The sequence below is a fragment of the Manis javanica genome, chromosome 2 (genome assembly GCF_040802235.1).
Source record: "Manis javanica isolate MJ-LG chromosome 2, MJ_LKY, whole genome shotgun sequence".
NCBI lineage: Eukaryota > Metazoa > Chordata > Mammalia > Pholidota > Manidae > Manis > Manis javanica.
In genome coordinates, this window is record NC_133157.1 from 61,210,433 (window position 1) to 61,230,632 (window position 20,200).

The following is a 20,200-nucleotide window of genomic DNA, read 5'->3' on the forward strand; positions in this document are numbered from 1 at the left end:
ACAGGCTGGAATGAGGGCCCCAGACTAACAAAGGGTAGGACTTTTGGGAGGGGGTTCACTATAGAGAGATAGAAGGCAAGCTGTGCCCTTTCCAAAAGCCTGAGTTTTGCCCCATGGAGTAACGCACACAGAATAAACATGACAACCTAATCTGGGAAAAACCTGGCAAAACTGCTCAGGAGGAATGGCTTAGTCTCACCAACTGCCCTCCCTGTCTTCCATCACAATGCTGAGAACCACAGATTCTTTTAGCTGAGAAATGATTAGACATCATTTAATCTGAACCCCTCATTTTAGAGTTCAGAAGCAAGGCTCAAAGATGCTAAATAATCTATCTAAGGTTTTCACTGCTAAGTAAGTGGTAAAACCAGGACTGTAAACCCAGATCTGTCTGATCCTAAGTTCAGACCCTACAGATACCTGTCTCTATCCAAAACAGTCAAGTGAACATTAAGGAAGAAGAGGATTCAGAAGCCTGGCTCATGTACCCATTGGATAATCCACGGTGATTAGCATTGCTCCTTAATGGCTAGGAAGTATGTTTTAAGCACTTGCTGCATGTAGCACACTGAGTCAAGGAGTCCTGGGACCCTCAGTGTCCCACAGTAGGAGACGTCCCTACCTCAGTGCCTTTTTGCAAACCCTTGTCCTATGCAAGTTCCCTCCCATAGTGAGGAGAGGTAGCTGACCAGAACAGAAGGATCACATCAGGGGATAGCCGTCCCTTGCACATACAGAAGTTCTACTCATCCCTGAAGACCTTCTAACATTGAACATTCAACAGGACATCAGTCTGTTTACACTGTTAAATATTTGGGGCGCAAAGACTTTATTTAAGTCACCTCTGAATCTCCTATGGAGCCAAGCATCAGCTACATGAAAGGTGTCAGTAAGGATCTGTTGGGCTGAATTGATAATCTGTTTACCTATTCCACCCAGTCTGATCCTCCTCGTTATTAGTTACTTTGTGGCAGACTGCTGCTTACCCTTAAATCCGTTTTCCCTTTCTTCCCTAGTATTAGGGTGTTAGCTGGACACATGGCTTCTTAAGACTACATTTCCAAGTCTCCTCTGCACTTGTGTATGGACAGCCATGTAAACCAAGCTCAGGTCATGAGAATGGGTCTTCTGAGTCTTGGCCTTAGAACACTGGATGTGTCTTCTACCACTCTTTTCCCTTTCTGAGGGCTGAAGTTTGGATGTGGCAGGGACCCAACCTTTGACAATTCACTAGAGAGAATGGCAGAGCAACAACATAGAGTGAACCCGGATTGAAAGACAGGATGTTTAGTCATCCATTCTAGAGTCACTAGAGCACCTCCCCCTCCCAGATTCTCACTGCTGTGTTTATTTTATTCTATTGGCTTCTGGAGAAGCATGTGATAGGTCAAATAAGAACAGCTCAGTTTATGAGAATGAGTACAAAGGGGACAGTCATAAGACAACTTAATGCTTCTGAAAAATAGAAGCGAGGAACCCGTGGGAGGATGTGTGACTTCAGTAATTTTATTGCTGGTATTTGTACCACAAGAGGATCATTTGACTGCTCTGATGTGGCTGTCCACACAGTCCAGGATTAGTCCAGGATTATTTAAGACTAAGTCTCTAACCCATTCTTCTGACATTTATTGAGCATTTATTATAGGTAAAGCACTCTCCTTTTACTTTGGCAAAAAGAAGACTCATGTGAGCAATTAAAACGCATAGGAAATAAAATAGCAATGAAAGGTAAAAACTATTGTTATAGGGAAAGTAATGGTGCAGGTAATCAGTATTAGGAGACCAGATAAGTGAGGAAAAGATCCCTTATGCCCCACAGTTTACTGAGCTGCCCTGGAGAGAGGGTGGGCTTGGAGCTGGTGCATAATGGTATTTTATGTAGAAGAAACTGCCTAAGCAAAGAAATCATGGAGGTGGGAGAGGTACAAGCAAGTTTAGAAAGCACATAGTGAGGAGAGGAGTTGCCCGGAACAGAGGGATCATGTCAGGGGATAGCAGGATGAATGTAACTGGTAAGGATGAGTAAAACTAGGCTGAGAATCTTTAACTGCCCAGAGATTTCTCCATTTCCCTGCTGGTTGCATTCATGAATGATAATCCTGGGTGATCCTGATGGAGAGAAGGGCCACCTTGCTTCATCCTTAAGGCTGACCCAAGGCTCACAGAGGAATGGTCGGTCTGCCCTACTGCTTCTCTACGACAAAGGAAAAAAACACTGATGTGCAATGCAGTGGTGAAAGATGTCTAATTATTTCTAAATGCACCTTGCCCAGGCCCCTATTTCCCTGCAGAGATGCTTATATAAGAGTCCTTCCAGAACACCATTTCGTTCAAAGTACTGACCTATGCTTAATCAGGCAGGAAATTCTGCATAACAAAGGACAGATGAATAAATAAACAATCCTGCATAACAAAGGACAGATGAATAAATAAACAATCCTAGGAAAAAATTAATTCCCTTGGAATTCTTAATATATAAGCCTCTAAAGCTCTAGGGTGAATTAGTTATAGCTCAGCTTCATAAGGTGATAAATCTGGCAGTCAGCTGTGATAAAAAGAGAGTAGAGAATGTTGAAAGACCAGTTTGCCTAATTCTCTGGTATAGTCCTGCCTCACTTACTCTCAGCCTCTCCTCTGATTTCAACCACAGCTCAGGGGGAATTCTAGGTGTGCTTCAATTTACTTCATGGTCAGTGATTCACCTGTCATGGATACTTAGCTTTCTGCCCTGTGATGACTCTGATACTATGGATGCTGGGCACAGGGGAGTGGGGATAGAGGTTCACAGCCCATAAGCATGCATATCTCCCAGGGGAAGGGAAATCACACTCCTGGAGACAACAGTCAGCCAATGGGGATGAAAGCACAGGGATTAGACTTTCCACCAGAAATCCTCTGAGTAAACATCTTAGGAAGCCATCTATACTCAGGTGGTCCTTGAGTATTCGTACTCCTATTTTCCCTGCAACAACAACTTTGATAATGCACCTATATATTTACTTTCCCTTCTTATCTGTCTTAATCTCCTAAACCTCTCACTTCTGCTCCTTGGGGTCAGAACCTAAACATGTGCATGCCACACAGATCCTTACCATAGTCTCTGTTTTGTCTAAGACAAAGGGCAAAAATGAAATATAACGATAACATAGTGAATTTTCTATAAAGTCAAATTTAATCAGTACTAGGGGCTGTCCTTAATTCTGAGATTACACCCTTTATTAGTATGGTAGCAGAATAATGACCCCCCTGAAAGATGTCCATGTTCTAATCCCTGGAACCTGCGAATGTGTTACCCTACATGGCACAAGGAAGTTTGCACATGTGATTATATTAAGGACCTTGAAATGGGAAAATTATTCTGAATTATCGGGTTGGAGGCAGTCATCTAATATAATCGCAAAGGTTCTTAAAAGGAGCAAGAGGAAGGCAGGAGAGTTAAAGAGAAATGATGACTGAAGCAAAGGTCTGAGCCATGCTATTGCTGCCTTTGGAGGTGGAGGAAGTGGCCACGAGCCATGGAATATCGGTGGCCTCCAAAAGCTGGAAAAAAAATGAGAAAATGAATTCTTTCTTAGAGCCTCTGTAATCCTATCAACACCTTGATTTGAGCTCAGTGAAGCCCTTTTTGGATTTCTGATTTCCAGTAGTGTAAGCTAACATATTTGTGTTGTCTTAAGCCCACAAAGTTTGTGGTCATTTATTATGGGAACAATAGGAAACACATATTCTTGGTGGTAAAATGACCTGTCTCTATGAAACGATTTTGATGCTAGATATTAATTGCTTTTATTTGGCAAATAAATGTTCTTAACTAGTGAATAAAAAATTGTCAGACTTCTAAAATTGTTTGAAATTTTGCTGGTGAATGAACTTCTGAAGTATAGGATTCAACATAACCAGCAAAGGCTCTGAAATATTTTTAAGAGGCTGGTTTTCCTGGAAAAGCCTATAACCACTTGACTAGTAATGCAAAGCCAGCAAAGTAATATTCCATCTGCTGACTTACGGTTCTGCACCTGAGTCACAGTGACTAGCTTTTGTGTTGGGTATTTTCTGTTTCCTCTTCAGATCCATTCTCTACACTCCAAAACTCTGTGGAGTCCCTTGTTCTCCAACTTCCAGCTGCGTTCAGCCGATGGGAGGCACCAGTAGGAGACTGAAGGGTGTGGGGAGAACGAGGTTGGGGTATTCATTCATCCAGTTTTCACCCTTTACAGTTGCTACAGGTGGCAGCATCCCTCTACTGGCAGCCAGCCATGGTTCCTACCAAGTGGTGCTTTCCCTACAACTCCCTTCTCCAGGTGCCAGTGATCCCTCCAACAGTGGCAATTGCTTCCCACTGTTGAAGGCCCAGGGTCCCACACTATCCTTAGTAGTGTCTCTAAATCCTGATCACAAGTTCATAGTCTCTTTATTACAATCTCCTCAAATTCCCCACTCTGAGTGTGCCATCTATTTCTTGTCTGAACCCTGATTAATAGAGGTAGGAAGGGCGGGCAGCTCTGACCTTGAGGGTCAATGACTGCTGAAGTAAGTTCTTTCATGTTAGCATTCCAGAACACACAGCTGAAGTTTCTTCCAGGGTGTGGCTTTAGGCGCAGAACACTAGTGACCTGGTAGAGGCCCTCAGAGGTCTTGGTGTGGCTGGTGTTGGCAGGAACACTGTTGTTGGGCCAGGACACTTCTGCTAGGGGATAACCTTCAGCTTGGCAGGTGAGTTCTACCTCATCTATCCCTGGAACCTTATGGATCAGAGTGTTTATTTTCTTAAAGGAAGCTGAACAATAGAAAGAGAAAAAGAAGTAAGTCTTTTCTGATTCCTGTGGAGTTCTGTACTCAAGGCAATGTGAAATGAATAAATTAACATTCTTAATATTAAGTAATAATGGTTTTAATTTTTAAAACATTTCCTTTGTCCCAGATATCATGGCCTTTTACATACATTGAAGTATTTAATTCTATAATACAACAAAAATGGCATTGTTGATATGCCCAATTTTTGCTGGAGGTAACTGAAGCAAGACAAGTTGAATATGCTTTACACCACCACACTATGGCTTCCACACTGTAAATTATCTCACAATTGAGGACTGGAGAGAAGAGAGGATGGATAAATAAAATCACTGGATAACCTTGTATCTTACTTTATTTAATGCTTTTTCTAACATCTTCAGGAGAAAATTTTCATTCCACTGCTCCCTTTCCTCTATTGTTTTTGAGATTGGGAGGAGAAAAATATAAAGACCTATATTTTTACATGAAGTGAAGTGATCAAATGATCAAATGATCTAATGAAATGATGTCTACATATAGTCAAGAATTTGAATGTATATTTGTTATTTATTTCTCTTCTCCTACATGCATGTACAAATACACACACTTCTGCGCAGGATATGCCGAATGAATTAATCAGATATGGCTCCCTTGCCCTCCCTCTAGAAAACTAAGATCTAAAATAGAAATGAGTGACATTTAGAGCCAATAGGAAGACATGAGGACAAACTGCAATTATTTTATATAACTTATATAAATATATTTCATATAAATTATATAAATATATTAAAAAATAATTACGTGTCTTTACTTTAAAGATTTTATTAAAATTCTATTCCTTAAAAAAATATTTTCTACTTAATGAAAACTAGTACTCATTCCTTCTTCCTTTCACCAAAAATCAACAAGTTACTTTCCACACTCCATGGTATCTGCAAATGTTGTTAATATTCATTAACATATAATATATATGTAAAATGTAATATATTTAGATAATATACATTTATATATATATAAATAGCTTGATCACACCTGTGCCATATATATGCCATATACATATATATTGTTTTCCCAAAATTGTTGGGAAGAATATAAATGGGCACAAACTTTGTGAAAAGCAATTTTATGTTAAAATAATGATACAGCCATGTGGGAAAAGTCAAATCTGTATGATTTACAAAGTACTTCCTAAGAGCTGAGCTTTGTGCCCTGTGGAGGAGGAAGGAATCTTCATGCCCCTCTCCATAATTTTTGCCTCTTGAGAACCTCCTTGTATCTCTGTGATGAGTTGCTAATTGGATTAGTTTTAGCCAAAGACATTCACTAGGTCCCAGTTCACTGGAGAGCGGGGTAACTGCATTTGAACCACTGGTCTAACTGTGGCCTTCTGTTGAAGTTCTTGTCTCCATGTGGTAAAGCATACTTGGCAGGGTTTGATAGCTCTGGTCTGCTTCCAAAAGCTCTGACATATTCCCAGCTCACAGTATTCCAGTTTCTTCTTGTGACTGGGTGGTGAGGAAGATTTTCTTATCCATGAGGTGTATGGATGAGTGACTTCAGGGTCTGATCTACAAACCTGGACTCTTAAGATGAGGGAGCAAGAAACAAAAGTTCCCTATTTTAAGTTATGTTCGACAGTGTAAATTGCCAGAGAAGCCCCAAAGTTGGGAGAGATGAAAGGGGAAAATTATGTGTTCATCCAGTCATTGATTTAAAAAATGGAATTCATTTCTCATTTGGCTATTGATTCTTGTGGGTATAGCTCCAGTAGTCAAGAACTTGGAGAGGAACAGAGTGAGTGGTTCTAAAACTTGACTCCACCCCCATAACATATATTATCTCATTTTAACTATAGAAGGACCCTGTGAAATATGTAAAATTCATATTCCTATTTTGTAAACAAGGAAACAGCTGGAATCTGGGTAGGAGTGGGGACTAGAATTCATGCCCTTCATGGCTACAGTATTCTGAATTGTGCTTTGGAATCATCATAAGGTGATGTAATGCAAAAGTCTGGGGATGGAGCAATATACATAGGAAGAGGGATATGTTTTCCTGAGGTACTTAGCACCCAGATCTAGTAGAGGATGAGGTGAAATAGGTTTTGGAGCAGCTTACTGAAGGTCTTGAACTGGTTAGACTCACCAGTCTCCTTGGATCCAAATTTTGGTCTGCCTTTAGCAATCAAACAGTATCTGAAGCATGCCTATTGAGTACTCACCTTATCTATCATTTTATGTTATTTATTATTTATGTTACTTATCTTTTCTTGATGTTCTCTAATAATCATTTCATCCTATTATATTTGGATTATTTCTGTAAGCTCTAGGGTCTTTGTGGAAATGGTTTAGAATGAATGGTATCATAGGAGCTGGGGTGTTGTGTGTGAAAGTCTGGCCTGTTCCTGCAGGATAGCTTGGGACAAGAAGCTGATCTTGATGGTCAAGTTGAGAGTTGGAAAATTTCAGAGTTGGAAGGCCAGAAATCAGGAGCTATGCTGAGGCTTTGACTTGGTATACAAAAAAAGGCTTGATATAAAAATGAGGCAGCAAATGGAAGAGATGTTCAAGTGAAAGAATCAGCAAGGTTTGGGGAAGGACAAGAACCCACATCCTATATTTATAAAATATGAAAGACGCCTCCACAGCCTCTTTCCTATTTGGCATGATTATCAACAAAACACAGTGGGGAAGCTGGATGGAGGGTGATATTCTTAGGAAAGGATGAGTAATTTTAGCATTTCAGAGGTGGAAGTGATCTTAAAATTCAACTAGTCTAACTTCTTGCTCAATGAGAAATATCTTCTGCAGCAACTTTGCTAGATAACTACCTTGATGAATGTTTCACATGAACTTGTAAATAATGTGTATTGTGCAGTTGTTGAGTATAAGTTTTATATATGTCAGTTAAGTCAAGATAACTGTATTGTTCAACTCTTCTATTTTCCTTTTTGTGTGTTCTATCAGTTATAAAAGTGGTGAGTTGAAATCTCTGAATATGATTGTGATTTGTTTATTTCTCTTTAGGCCTGTCAATTTTTGTTTTATATTTTTGAAGCTATATTGTTAGATGTACACACACCCACAAGATTGTTATGTCTTCCTGTCAAACTGACTTTTTTATCATTATGAAATGTCCTTTTTTTATCTGTAATAACACTTCTTTTCTGATATTAGTCACCTGCTAAATAACTAGATTTTGGTTGAATACATCAATGAATGGAAGCTCCTACCTCTAGAAGCAGTCATTTTCATGGTTAGACAATAAAAAAGTTAAGCTTCCATTGGGAAAGATCGTATTTATGCTGAATCAAATTTTGCCTCATGGTAGCTTCAACCCACTGGTACTTGTCTGGTTTAGTAAAACAACATGTGGTAAGCACAGTAGTTCAGAACATGGGCTTTTGAGTCTAAAAGTTTTCACTAGACTTGAGCCAAGGGCTGGTGCCATGACCTGTCAAGCCCTTAGGTTTTTCAGTTTTAAAATTGGTAGTAATATAATATATATAAAATATAAATTCAAAATATAAATATAATATAAAATAATACTTATCCTTAACAAGATGTTAAGATAATTAAATGAATTAGGTGTCTAGATCATAGTAAATTAGTACTAGCAATTATTTTTAGCTCTCCATATGACAAGGCAATCCTTCAAATATTTGAAAATAACTGGCAAGACTCCATACAGTATTTTCACCTCTAGGTAGAACATGTCTACTTCCACCAACCATATCTTACAGGACATAATTTTCAGACACACCTCTAGATACCAGTCTTTGGATTCACTTTATTTTTGCCATTGTAGCATGACCAATATTCCAGATATTATCTAGGTAGCAAAAAAATATAGTGCGACTAATTATTTCCTATGCACTGAGCACACTTAGGCCCAATACAGGGTTTTAATGAAGCCTAAGGGCATAATAAACCTTGGCACTTGGAAATGGTCTCCAGGTTGACCCAAGACCATCAATTACTCTTTGTTAGCCTTGAGTCTGTAACTATTAGTTGTTCAGTCTGTTATAGATACAATCAATTGTAATATTATTCACCCCATGTTTTACCACTTTATGCATACAGTGTGTGCTCTGTGGATCCTGGGCCTGTTTGCCCTCAGATCCATCCCTTAATTTTTCTTCACTGCTCTGTACTGCAGCAAGAGTGAATCCTGCAGGCTGTGTATTCCAGGCTCTTGACAGCCAATAGGAGGCATGGTGGGAATACTGGAGGGCAAGAAGCAGAGAGAGTCAGGGTATTTTTCTCCCACGCTATATGCTATAATGGACTCTCCAGCAGCAACCACTTCTCTTCCCTGGCTCCAGCTACCATTGGAAAGGACCACTGAGGTTCCAGTGTCTGTCAAGTGACTCTGGCTCCTGGGTTTCATTAATCCCTTCTTCTCCCTTTCCTTCCAGGCCTGTGGTGATAGATGCTTCCTGCTAGTATTTAGCTGCTGATTGCCTCCCTGTTTCCAGTGCGGCTTCTCAGTCTGTTCCATCCAAAGAATTATTATTTCCTGATTTAAATTTTCATTGGTGTAAATAATGCCTATTTTTCTTATTGTCTCTGACTATATGATTTACATGTCACTGGCAACTCTAGCATTTCTAAAATAAGATAAGCTGAACATACTGTTACCTGCTTTATCATCATGATGACAGAAACTAAGGTGAAACATGTAGTTTTATATGCTTTACTCTTAGAGAATCCAGGCAGGTTTATAATAGTTGCTGAAATAAATCTTTTAGGATTGCTCCCAATTCATCTGTTAAAGGGCCTGGAGAGGAACATCAGGTTAAACAGTTTGTAATTCCCAGGAGCTTCTTCCTTCTTCAAAATTCAGGACATTGTTTTCTTAACTTCAGCTTTCCTGATTCCATTCTGTTTCCCCAATGGAGAAAAGACACTGTGAGCAGAGATCCAGCCCCATCAGTAAGTTCTTTTAGCAAATGCTTCCTCTGGGCCTAGAAGGCTAAATGTACAATCATCTTTTCACCAGGGCATTGCTTCCCTTGGGTTGTCTGCTCCCATTCTCTTTGTCTTCCCCTGCTTGGGATGAAGGCCATTTCTCTTGTGAGAGAATGGAAGCCATGCTGCCTCCCTGCTCCACGTGCTCAGGTTGCACTCTGTGTCTTGGGCCTTGTTTCTCGTTTGAAATACTTCTGGAAGCTTCAGCCCATTCCCAGGTATTGGCTCTTTCCCATCCCCGACGTCAGGCCCTGCCCAGGCCGGCAGGCGGGTTGGGCCCTTCTCATCTTAGTCCTTGCTCTGCGTCTGTTTGGGGTCCTTTGCGTGGGCTAGTTCTCAACCATGGGCTCAAATCCCTGGACTCTGTGCCTCCCAGGGCTACCATGATCTTTTCTTCAGCCACGTTCCCGTCTTCCTCAGACAGATTACTCCTAGTCTTATAGTTGTAACCTGGCTTTTTGGAAACTGCAGCTTTATGTTACTGTCTCTTTTAAACTCTCTAGCCATTCTACCTAGTATATTTTCTCCTGTGCCTTTGGAGTCTTTTCATTATATTTAATAAACTCTTTTCATTATATTTAATATGAACTGTTGCCCAGATATCAAAGAAGGTGTTATAAACCTATATTCAAGGCTTATGCCATAATCAATATAAGAAAAAAAAACACACCCTTCCTGTAGTTTTATTCTATTTAAGTGAGCCCTATGTGGGGCCCCAGATCTCCCTGGCTCCTTTCAGAGACCCCTGATCAGGGTAGAATGCTCTAAGATGATGGTCTTCAACGTTTTTTTCCTTTTATTTATTCTAAAAAAATTGTGATGTATTTTGCACCCTCATTTATTAAGTGGATTCTTAAATTTTTTCATAGGTTTCTGTATTAGAAAATACATATTTAGTATTTTTTTACAAACATTTACCTTATTCGGAAAACAGTTCACTCTTACATATGTATCCAATGTCATCTAGATATCAAAGGTATCTTTTATACACACCACCATTCACTGAAAAATATGTTCAAGAGTCAGTTTTAGATTGTTTCTTTTTAGTCCTTGACTCAGTTCTCATTCCAGTTTTTCTATAGGATAAAATTTTTGTATGCAAAATGTTTCAAAGTTCCTTTTTGATTATCCTTATTTTTTTTGCAACAAAATATGTATAGCTTTTGAAATTAATTTTTTCTTGTGATTATGAGGCTTTACGCATTCAGTTTTCTTCTGCACTGAAATCTAATTTCTATTATTATCAGCACATGTAAACCCAAAATATAAAATATGAATATAATTATTAAACACAAAGATAAAAGTTTACTGGTAATGTATCTCTTAATGGTTCAGATGGGGCTCTCTTTTTCAATTTGTTCATGAACTGAGGATGCATAAGGCTTATGTTTGGAATGAGACAGGTTCAGCATCAAATGTATTTCTATTTTTCATTTTTTTGTAGCTATAAGGGGTAAGCAATCTTGCTCATATGACTAAGTAGGTAGAATGGAACCAGTTTTATTACAGTAATGTCATTTCATCCTCTGAAAGCCTTAATGATTTATATGGCAAAAATTTACTTCATTTTTTTATTATCAGTTCTATTAGGGCCTCTGTCAATTGTGTTGAAAACAGAGTTGGATGCCCCCTGATTTGAAGAAAGATTTTTTAGTCATTAAAATTGGTTAAGGTATAAATATTTCCAATCACTCTTTAATTTAGCCCTGTGGAATTTTTTACACCCCAGGGCAATGCCCTATATTCATGAGGTATGAGAGGTACAATTTTTATGAAGTAGGAGAAAGCAATAATAGAAGAGGAAGTGTTTTAGGGGAACCCCGAGATCCTTGCCTGTAAGGCACGCTCTCAGGCACATTCAATTTGGGGAAGAGTATTTGGGGAAGATGAAATCTAGAAGTTCATTTCCTAAAAATGCCTGTGCTATGCATCCCCTAGAAAGTCTTTGTGATCCTCATATACTGTAGTTTGAAGACCAGTAAAGATTTATGGAATAAATAAATGAAGATTTAAGAATAAATCTGCTCTACAACTAAGCCATCCCTGATCTAGGTGAGGAAGCAGGCAGAGTGCCTTCCCAGGAATGAGGGGCAGCCCTAAGCTGGGAAGAAATAGTGGGATGACTGGCTCCAAATTGCCCAAAGAGCCTAGATGCATTACAACATTCAAGGAGACATCAACAACCATGGGGATAGTGATTTAGGGGTACAGATACCTGAGTATACTAGGGGATCATGAGAATATTGAACCCTCTTTCCTCCCGTTTATTGAATTTAGACTAACTTCAGTGTTCCGGAATTCCTCCAAGTTGATGCCTGGATATAGGAAATGCAATAAAAACAGAAGGCAGTTACATCCACGTTAATGTTACAGGTTACATCCTGGTGAGTCACTGATAACGGAGTGTGAGGAGGTCACTGTCTCTGTAATAACTGAGGGTCTTTTGACCAAACCTTTGTACACTCACCATATGCCAGACACCATGCTCAATTCTTTATGTTCATTATCTCTTTTAATTTTTATAACAATCCTATATAGGAGGTGCTATTATTGTTACCCTTTTACATATAAGAAAAATGTGAGATTATGGAAGGTGAACTCATCTGCCCAAGGTCAAAGGTGAAACCAACATTCATACTCATGTCTAGTCTAGTCTGTCCTTCTTTGTCATAAAAGCATTGCTGCCAAGGTCAGTAATCTTTAGGGATCAAAATCTACAGAGCCTCCAGAAGACACAGCAGATCTTCTAAGGCCTAAAGGGTGATCTGGAGGAGGCAGAGAAACACTGGCACAGTTTAACTCAGGAAAGTCAACAAAAGCTGAAAAGCACATGCCAATGGATAGGCCAAACCTGTTTCTTCCATAGTGTTAGTTGTTTTTCCCCAAGAGGCCTTTCCCAGAATAAACCAAGGAACCTGAAGATTTTCTTCAGATTTAGATTCTTGGCTTGTGCTGTGGTGGAGAAAGCCTTTACCCCAGAGCAGTGGAAAGGCCACTGACCTAACTGGGGCTCCCTCAGGCCACCCAATTCACTTCTCTGGACTTCAGCTGCTTAATCTGCAATTGATGAGGTTTGGGGTAGAGAAGTATTTTCCAAACTTTTTAGAGTATGACGCAGAGTGAAAAAAATATTTTATACCACAACACACACACACACAAACACACACACACACCCCTCTGAAAATAAGAGTTTCACAAAGCAACACTCAGCCTAATACGTGATGTCCCCCAATCTATTCTATTCATCCTGTTTATTCATTTTATTGGGGAAAAACACCCACCTGTTGCTACTCACTAAACTGATATTTAATCCATTAATGAATGTCAAATTACAGCTTTAAACACTGAACCAGAGGAAAAAGTTAGTGTGAAAGAGTAGTTTAATAATCAAGTCAGTGTTGTTCCTTGGGAGATCTGTGAATTAGGTAAAGCTTATCTTTGGCACCTTCCTTTCCTTTCAGGGACTCATTTTCCAAAAGACCCATTTTATTCCTGCAACTTCTACCCCGATTTATTCTCACCTCAACTGCTTTATATTCAGATGTCAAAAAAATATTTCTGAGCAGGTGCTTTTGCTTTCTGAGATAGCTGTTTCTTTATAACCATTCTTCCAGTTTTTGCTTGAGCTAGTTTTAGTGGGCTTGTAGCTAATGTTATATCCTGTGTTGGAGACTTACCTTCACAAATCCCAGCCCTTGAAACTATTCACCTTTGACTTTCAGAGTCAGGTACTTGTAGTCCCAGGCGACTCCATAGATGATCAGGCAGCGGTACTGCCCCGTATCCTTCACTTGGACTCTGGGGATGTGGAATAATGCCTTCCCCAGGGGCAGCTGCTCTTCCAGCAAAGTGGCTCTTTCACTGTGCAAGGATGTATCATTTTCCACCTTTTGAAAACTGGCTCTTAAATCTCCAAGTTCCACATGACCTCCAGTGTCAAAGTAACACTCCAGGGTCACATTGCTGCCATAGTCTACTGTGTATACTTCCTTGGAACTGTCACTGTGAATAAAGCTGAACAGAAAATAAGACATTCTCCTATTGCCTGCCTTCACATTTCAGTTCTGTACAGAGTGGAAGCTAAGGACACCCATCCCACATCCATTTTCCAAAAGATACCTGTCATTATTTGGACATTCCCTTGGGCTCCTTTCTTGAAGCACTGCTCTGAGGTAGTGTTCTCCTCTCAAACCTCCCCACCTGTGTGGCTGACTGCTCTTATCAGTGATAGTATCATCAGTGATAGTAATAATAATAACTATCAGTTCTTGAATTCTTATTATGTATTAGGCCTCAGCTAACACACAATCTCATTTAGTCTTCCCAGGAGGCCAACAAGGTAGACACATATCCTTTTTAGAAAATGAAACTAAAACACAAAAAGGTTAAGCAATTTGTCTAAGATTGCACAGCCAGGATCAGACCCAAGTATTGTCAAGTCCCAAGTATCCTTAACTACCACATCAGACAAGCCCACTGAACAAGCTTCTCCTTTTCTATCAACAAGGGGAAAGGAAGAATGTAACTAATATTTTAGTGTATGCCTACTATTCACCAGGCATGTGCTAGGGTTTTCGTAAGTATATCATTTAATCCTGAGAATGTGATCATGAAATACATAGTAGCATTACTATTTTATTGTTGAGGAAACTGGCTCAAAAAGGTTCATTCCAGGATATACAGTTAGTAGCTAAAATTCAAAGCCATTCAGATGTTTGGATTCCAAATCTGTAGTTATCATTGGAATAGCATCTCCCCAAAATGTGAGAAACATACCACTAGAAGTATGCAAAATGATTTCAGACAGGGCAGTATTAAAGCCTAAATGGAGTCGGGTTATTCACAGAGAAACTTATTCCCTCTTCAATTCTATTTCAATCCTTCAAGTTACATAAATTGGCAACTAGATTCTCATACCTCTAACAAATGTTATTTTTCCTTTTAATAAAACAACAGATATTAGTATCTGGTAATATAAATACCACTGTACTTTCATTGTATTTATTTTTGCTCATATCCTCTACTTACCAGTACCAGTAATACTGGTTTTCCATTTACCAGTATACTGTTTCATTTAAAAAATAAAAGATGAGTTGATTTTAAGAATTCTACAAAAAACAACAGGATAAAGGGTGGTCAAACACAGTAAAACTAATGAAGGCAGTATATGCATGAATAAAGTGAGTGGAGAGAAACTGTACAGAATTATGCTGCTTTCATCACTAAAGAATGGATATGCATTATGACTGAGGTATAGCAAGATCCTGAAGTAGTTTCTGAATCATGACAGAAGATTAGATCAAATTATATTCAGTAACTTGCTTCATTCATTTATTAATTTATTCAGCCAAAACATCTACTCAGCAAGTATTTGGGGATGGTTCTTAAGCCTATCCTATTCGAGGAGTTGTTTCCATATAAAACTGGTATGAAAAGAGCATGGTATTTAGTAACAGATGAACATGGGTTCAAAATCTGACTGTATGATGGCCTGAGCCTTTTGATCTTGAACATGTCATTTAATCTCCAAGTCTCAGCCTCTTTATCTGTAAAGGTACAAGGTTAATATTTACTTGTCAGTATTGTGTTGAAAACCAAATGGCGCATGAGAAGTGCCTTATTTTGGCAAGGAGTAGGTGGTCAGCAAAAATTGGTTCCTTTCTATTATATCATGTTTTAATTCTTGGGACAGTGGTAATCCATAAATGGAATACATGGCCTTTCTTTATTAATCATAATATTTTATTAGTCAGGAGAGTCCATTCCCTGACCATCCTGGGCAACAGATTTCACAGTATAAATAATTTTTGTGTTTTCTCTTGCTTGAATGATTCACACTGCAATTCTCTTCTGACTTAAGTTTTTCCTCCTAATATCCTGCAAGTCTTTGAAGGCAGTGACCAAGTTGAGTTTGTTTTCATATCTCCAGTGCCTAGCTCACACTAAGTTCTAGTTAAGGGTTTGGCAAATAAATGCCAGAAAGAGGAAGAGTAAGAAAGAAAGAATGAGCCTACCCATATCCACATCTGATTTCCTCTTATCAAATTGCAACTTGCCCATGATCGCACAAATTGGCATTCTTGGTCACTGTACAGCATACTTGGTATTGTTACTACACAAACTTGAGATTTATCAGAAGTGACTGACAAGTTTATAGCTTGCCTCTGACCACTGTTATAACTATGACTATAATATCAATATGCTTTTGTAACAGAGATCTATGGTACACATCTGCCTGGCATTCTTTTCTGCAGGATCAGGGCAGGGCAGGGCTATAATGTGAATGCTTCTGTGTAAAACAATGCTAATCACACCTACATTTGCCTCACCAGGTTGAGAAGTCTCTGGGATGGCAACTATGAAAAGATGGGTTGTGGTTCTGAAATTGCCACATGATTCCATTTCATGGAATTCACTGAATACTTGTAATAACTGACCTGGGTCTCCATAATAGTACTTTCTTAAGAGTAGATCCCTTTATCTTGGGAATCATTTCAAAAAACTTGAGTTATTAGGTGCCCTTATAACTAAGACAGAGCCTCCTGATACCAGATCCACTCTGCCCTGTTTATTCATTCATCAAATACGTATTAACCATTTTCTATGTGCCAGGTTCAGGAATACTTCTTTTACTCTCATAATACTTCCTTCTCTTATTTTATTACAGTGATAAAACAGGAAACAGGGCAGAGCAGTGGGTCTTGCAAGAAAGGTTAGTTGCTGAGTCTGAGATATAACAGGAATTAGAAGACTTTGGGTGTAGTATCTATTGAATTTATTTAGCAAATTTATTTACCACACTTGTGCTTTCTTCTCATGAGAGAGGGAACACCTATTACTTCCTCTGGAATTCCCCATACCATACAGCAGAACTCCCTTGTTTACCATCTGGGCCTTTGACAAAAATCCGTTTTCTGCTTGCTTTTCCCTTCTGCCTTGTACAGAAAGTGTGTGTACAGGGATTGTAAGCATAAAGTATGCTACCTCTCAAGCAGGTGACATTTTTCAGCTAATGCTCACAAGAAAAAAGAGCAATTAGCAAACATGAACCACGTATCTGAGTAGGTCAGAATAATTAGAAGACTGTTATTTGCTCTAATTTTGCCCCAATTAAAGCCTCTAGGACATACAAAGCTTTGAACTTGATTGCTCTGTATTAAATGAAGAGTTTAGGAAATGTAATATATTTTGAAATCCTAAAATATTCTTACTTACTGTAAATTACAGAGGAAATCAAAATAGTCTTGCAAACAATTTTGTGAAGAGGTTTTTCTCAAGCCTGGCTGCACATTAGAACCACTAAGCAGAGGGCCTCAGCCTTGGCCGCCAATGGAATCAATTGGGAGGCTTTTAAAAAATACTGATACTCAGGCCCTACTTTAGATACTTTAAAATTAAATTCGAATCCTTTTCTGAGGCCAGCATCTTTTTTTTTTTAACTTCTCTGAGAGCTTCTAATGTGAAGAAAGTATTGAGGACCATTGTTTAGACAAATAAGACAGTTGCACTTGCAAACATCTTTTACCATCCTGCCATTCAAAGTGTCCTCAGCTTCACCAGGAAGCTAGTTAGAAATGCACAATCTTGGGCCCTGCCCTAGACTCAGAGAGGCAGAATCTGCATTTCAACAAGGTTGGAGTGATTCAATGTACATTAATATTTAAGAAGCAGTGTTACAACACTAGTCTGCACTTGGACTTTTATTGGGAAGTAGAGTAATAGTCAACATTTATTAAACACAATGAGGCAGACACTAAGTTAAACTTTACATCATTATCTCATTTGATGTTCCCAAAATTCTGGAAGATAGATGTTACTACCTCCATCAAACAGATGGGGTAAGTAGGCTTTAAAGAAGAAATCCAGCTTGCCCAAGGTCAAAGAATGGCACCTTATGGTGTTAGAATTCAAATACATATCTCTGTGTCTTGAAAGCCTGTACTTCTCAAAACTCTACAGATATGACTATATATCTACTGGCAGGTATATACTACATCTATGAATGGGATTGATATACTTTTCAACTTAATGCTATAGAGAAGACATTTGTTTTGTAGTTCATATGCCATATGGTTATTAAATTAAGCTTTGACCTACCATTGGACTCCTGAAGTTATCAGTCAAAGGAGAAAATTGGAAAATTTCTACAACTATCAAATTAAGCAGACAAAAGTTTTCCCATTCACAGCTCCCTGACTAAACTGAAGGGTAAAGACTTGGCCAGGGCATTAAAAATTTATTTATGTAGGTTCTTTAGCAGATTAAAGCAGCTGGCTAAAGTAATGCTGGAGCCTTTTTGAAAGTTCTTGGGGGAACTTCACATTTTATTTGCAATCAGGCATCAATAAGTCAGCACCTGTCACATCTCCAGAAAACACAAATCATTTGCATTACCTCTCAAGACAGCTTCCTCTTTAAGCTAATTTTATACTTTTTTTTTCCATTTAACAACAGAGGCTTACATTTTTTTCAGACTTCCTACCTTATGTCCTTGAAATGTGGGGGGCTGGCTTACACAGCCACAGTCAGAAAATTCTAGTTCCTGTTCTAGGATAGAAGCTTGCACTGGGCATCTGACTTGTGCACTCCTCTTTGTAGGAACACTGCACAGAGACATCTGACTTCTTAGAAATACGCTCCCCAACCTGATTCTTCTTTTGTATATCTCAGAGGTCAGCAGAAGTAGTTTTGGAGACTGCAGATAAGCTAAGTGGAACAACCCAGGAGGTGGTCCCTGCCCTAGAGTGACCTCCTGCATTGCCATGGTCTTGTACCCCCTGGTTATTTCCATTTCTAGAGGATGAAGAAAGAAGGAAATATCAATGAAAGGAGTAAGCTTGGGGTTTCTTTTTCCTTCAAGACATGAAAAAGTACAAAAATATTTCCTCTTAAATGTATATGGGTTATAAGGTGTCCTTAGATTTTGAAATGAAAATATAAAGAAAAAAATGAACTATAACACTACAGCAATCAAAAGACTGTCATATAAGCAAAAGAATATATATATAGATCAATAGAACAGAATGGAAAGTCCAGAAATAGACTCTTACAAATACGGTTAACTGATTTTTGACAAAGGTGCAAAGGCAATTCAATGGAGAAAGGATAGTCTTTCCAACAAATGGGTCTGGAGCAACTGGACTTCCATATGCAAAAATAATAAGCCTTAATCTATACTTCACACCTTATATAAAATGAACTCAAGATGGATTATAAACCTAAATGTAAAATGTACAAAATAAAATGTTTAGAAGAAAACATAGATGAAAATCTTTTAGATTTTGGTTTAGGCAAATAATTCTTAGTTGTGACACCGAAAGCACAACCACAAAAGAAAAAAATTGATAAATTGGATTTCTTCAAAATTAACACCTTTGCTCTTCAAAAGACATTGTTAAGGGAAGGAAAAGATGAACCACAGACTGGGAGAAAAATCTTTGCATATCACATGTCTGATAAAGGACTTATATCCAGAATATATAAAGAACTCAGAACTTAATAAAATAAACAACCCAATTAAAAATGGTCAAATTATTTGAATACACACTTCACTAAAGAAGATATATGCATCTAATAGGTCTGTGAAAATATGCTTATTATTGCTAGATAATAGGGAAATGCAAATTAAATCACAATGAGATACTTCCACACACCTATTAGAATGACTTTAGAAAATGACATCACTACCATGGATATGGAAAAATTGGAACCCTCATGCTTTGCTGATGGAAATATAAAAATGGTATAGCCACTATTGAAATGTTTGATGGTTTTGTGAAGTTAAATATATACTTATCATATGATGCAGCAATCCTACTACTAGGTGTTTACCCAAGTGAAAGGAAAACCTATATTCCCATAAAGACCTATATACAGATATTTATAGCAACTTTATTCATAATTGCTAAAAGTAGGAAACAACCAAAAGTCCCTCACCTGGGAAATGAATAAACAAAAAGTGGTAAACACGTAAAGTGGAATAAACTACTAAACAACAAAAAGGAATGAACTATTAATACATACAACAATATGAATAAATTTCAAATGCCTTATGCTAAGTTAAAGAAGCCAGACAAACAGTATTTAATGAGTGATCCCATTTATAGGACATTCTGGAAAAGAGAGTAGATCAGTGGGTGCCTGGGCTTAAGAATTGGGGGAGGGTTTTTTGTGTGCTTTCAAGTGTGGAACCATTCTGGATGTTGATCGTGTGGTGGTTATATAACTATGCATTTATTAAAGCTCATACATGGTTTTATGAAATCGAGTAAGTTTCACTGTATATCAATTTAAAAACAAATTAAAAATGAAATGAAGCTGTTTTCTTCTAATTTTTCACTTCAAACCTTAAGTTATTTTATAGTTAACACAGCAGAGCATCCACAGAGCATGCAAGCAAGGAAAGAGTTCAAGATAAATGGTTTCCTTGAGTCATACTCAGAGTCAATTTTCATGAC

General features: G+C 38.3%; 1 protein-coding gene across 1 annotated transcript in view; it reads right to left on the reverse strand.

Moving 5' to 3' along the window:
* PDCD1LG2 (programmed cell death 1 ligand 2) overlaps nucleotides 1-20,200 on the reverse strand; it is a 76,551-nt gene that overhangs the window by 42,325 nt on the left and 14,026 nt on the right. The window contains exons 4-5 of the mRNA XM_073219851.1: nucleotides 13,453-13,757; nucleotides 10,662-12,058 (exon numbers count right to left, since the gene is read on the reverse strand). Coding sequence (XP_073075952.1) covers nucleotides 11,976-12,058; nucleotides 13,453-13,757 — 388 coding nt within the window. The 3' untranslated portion in view covers nucleotides 10,662-11,975. The remainder of the gene's footprint in view (nucleotides 1-10,661; nucleotides 12,059-13,452; nucleotides 13,758-20,200) is intronic.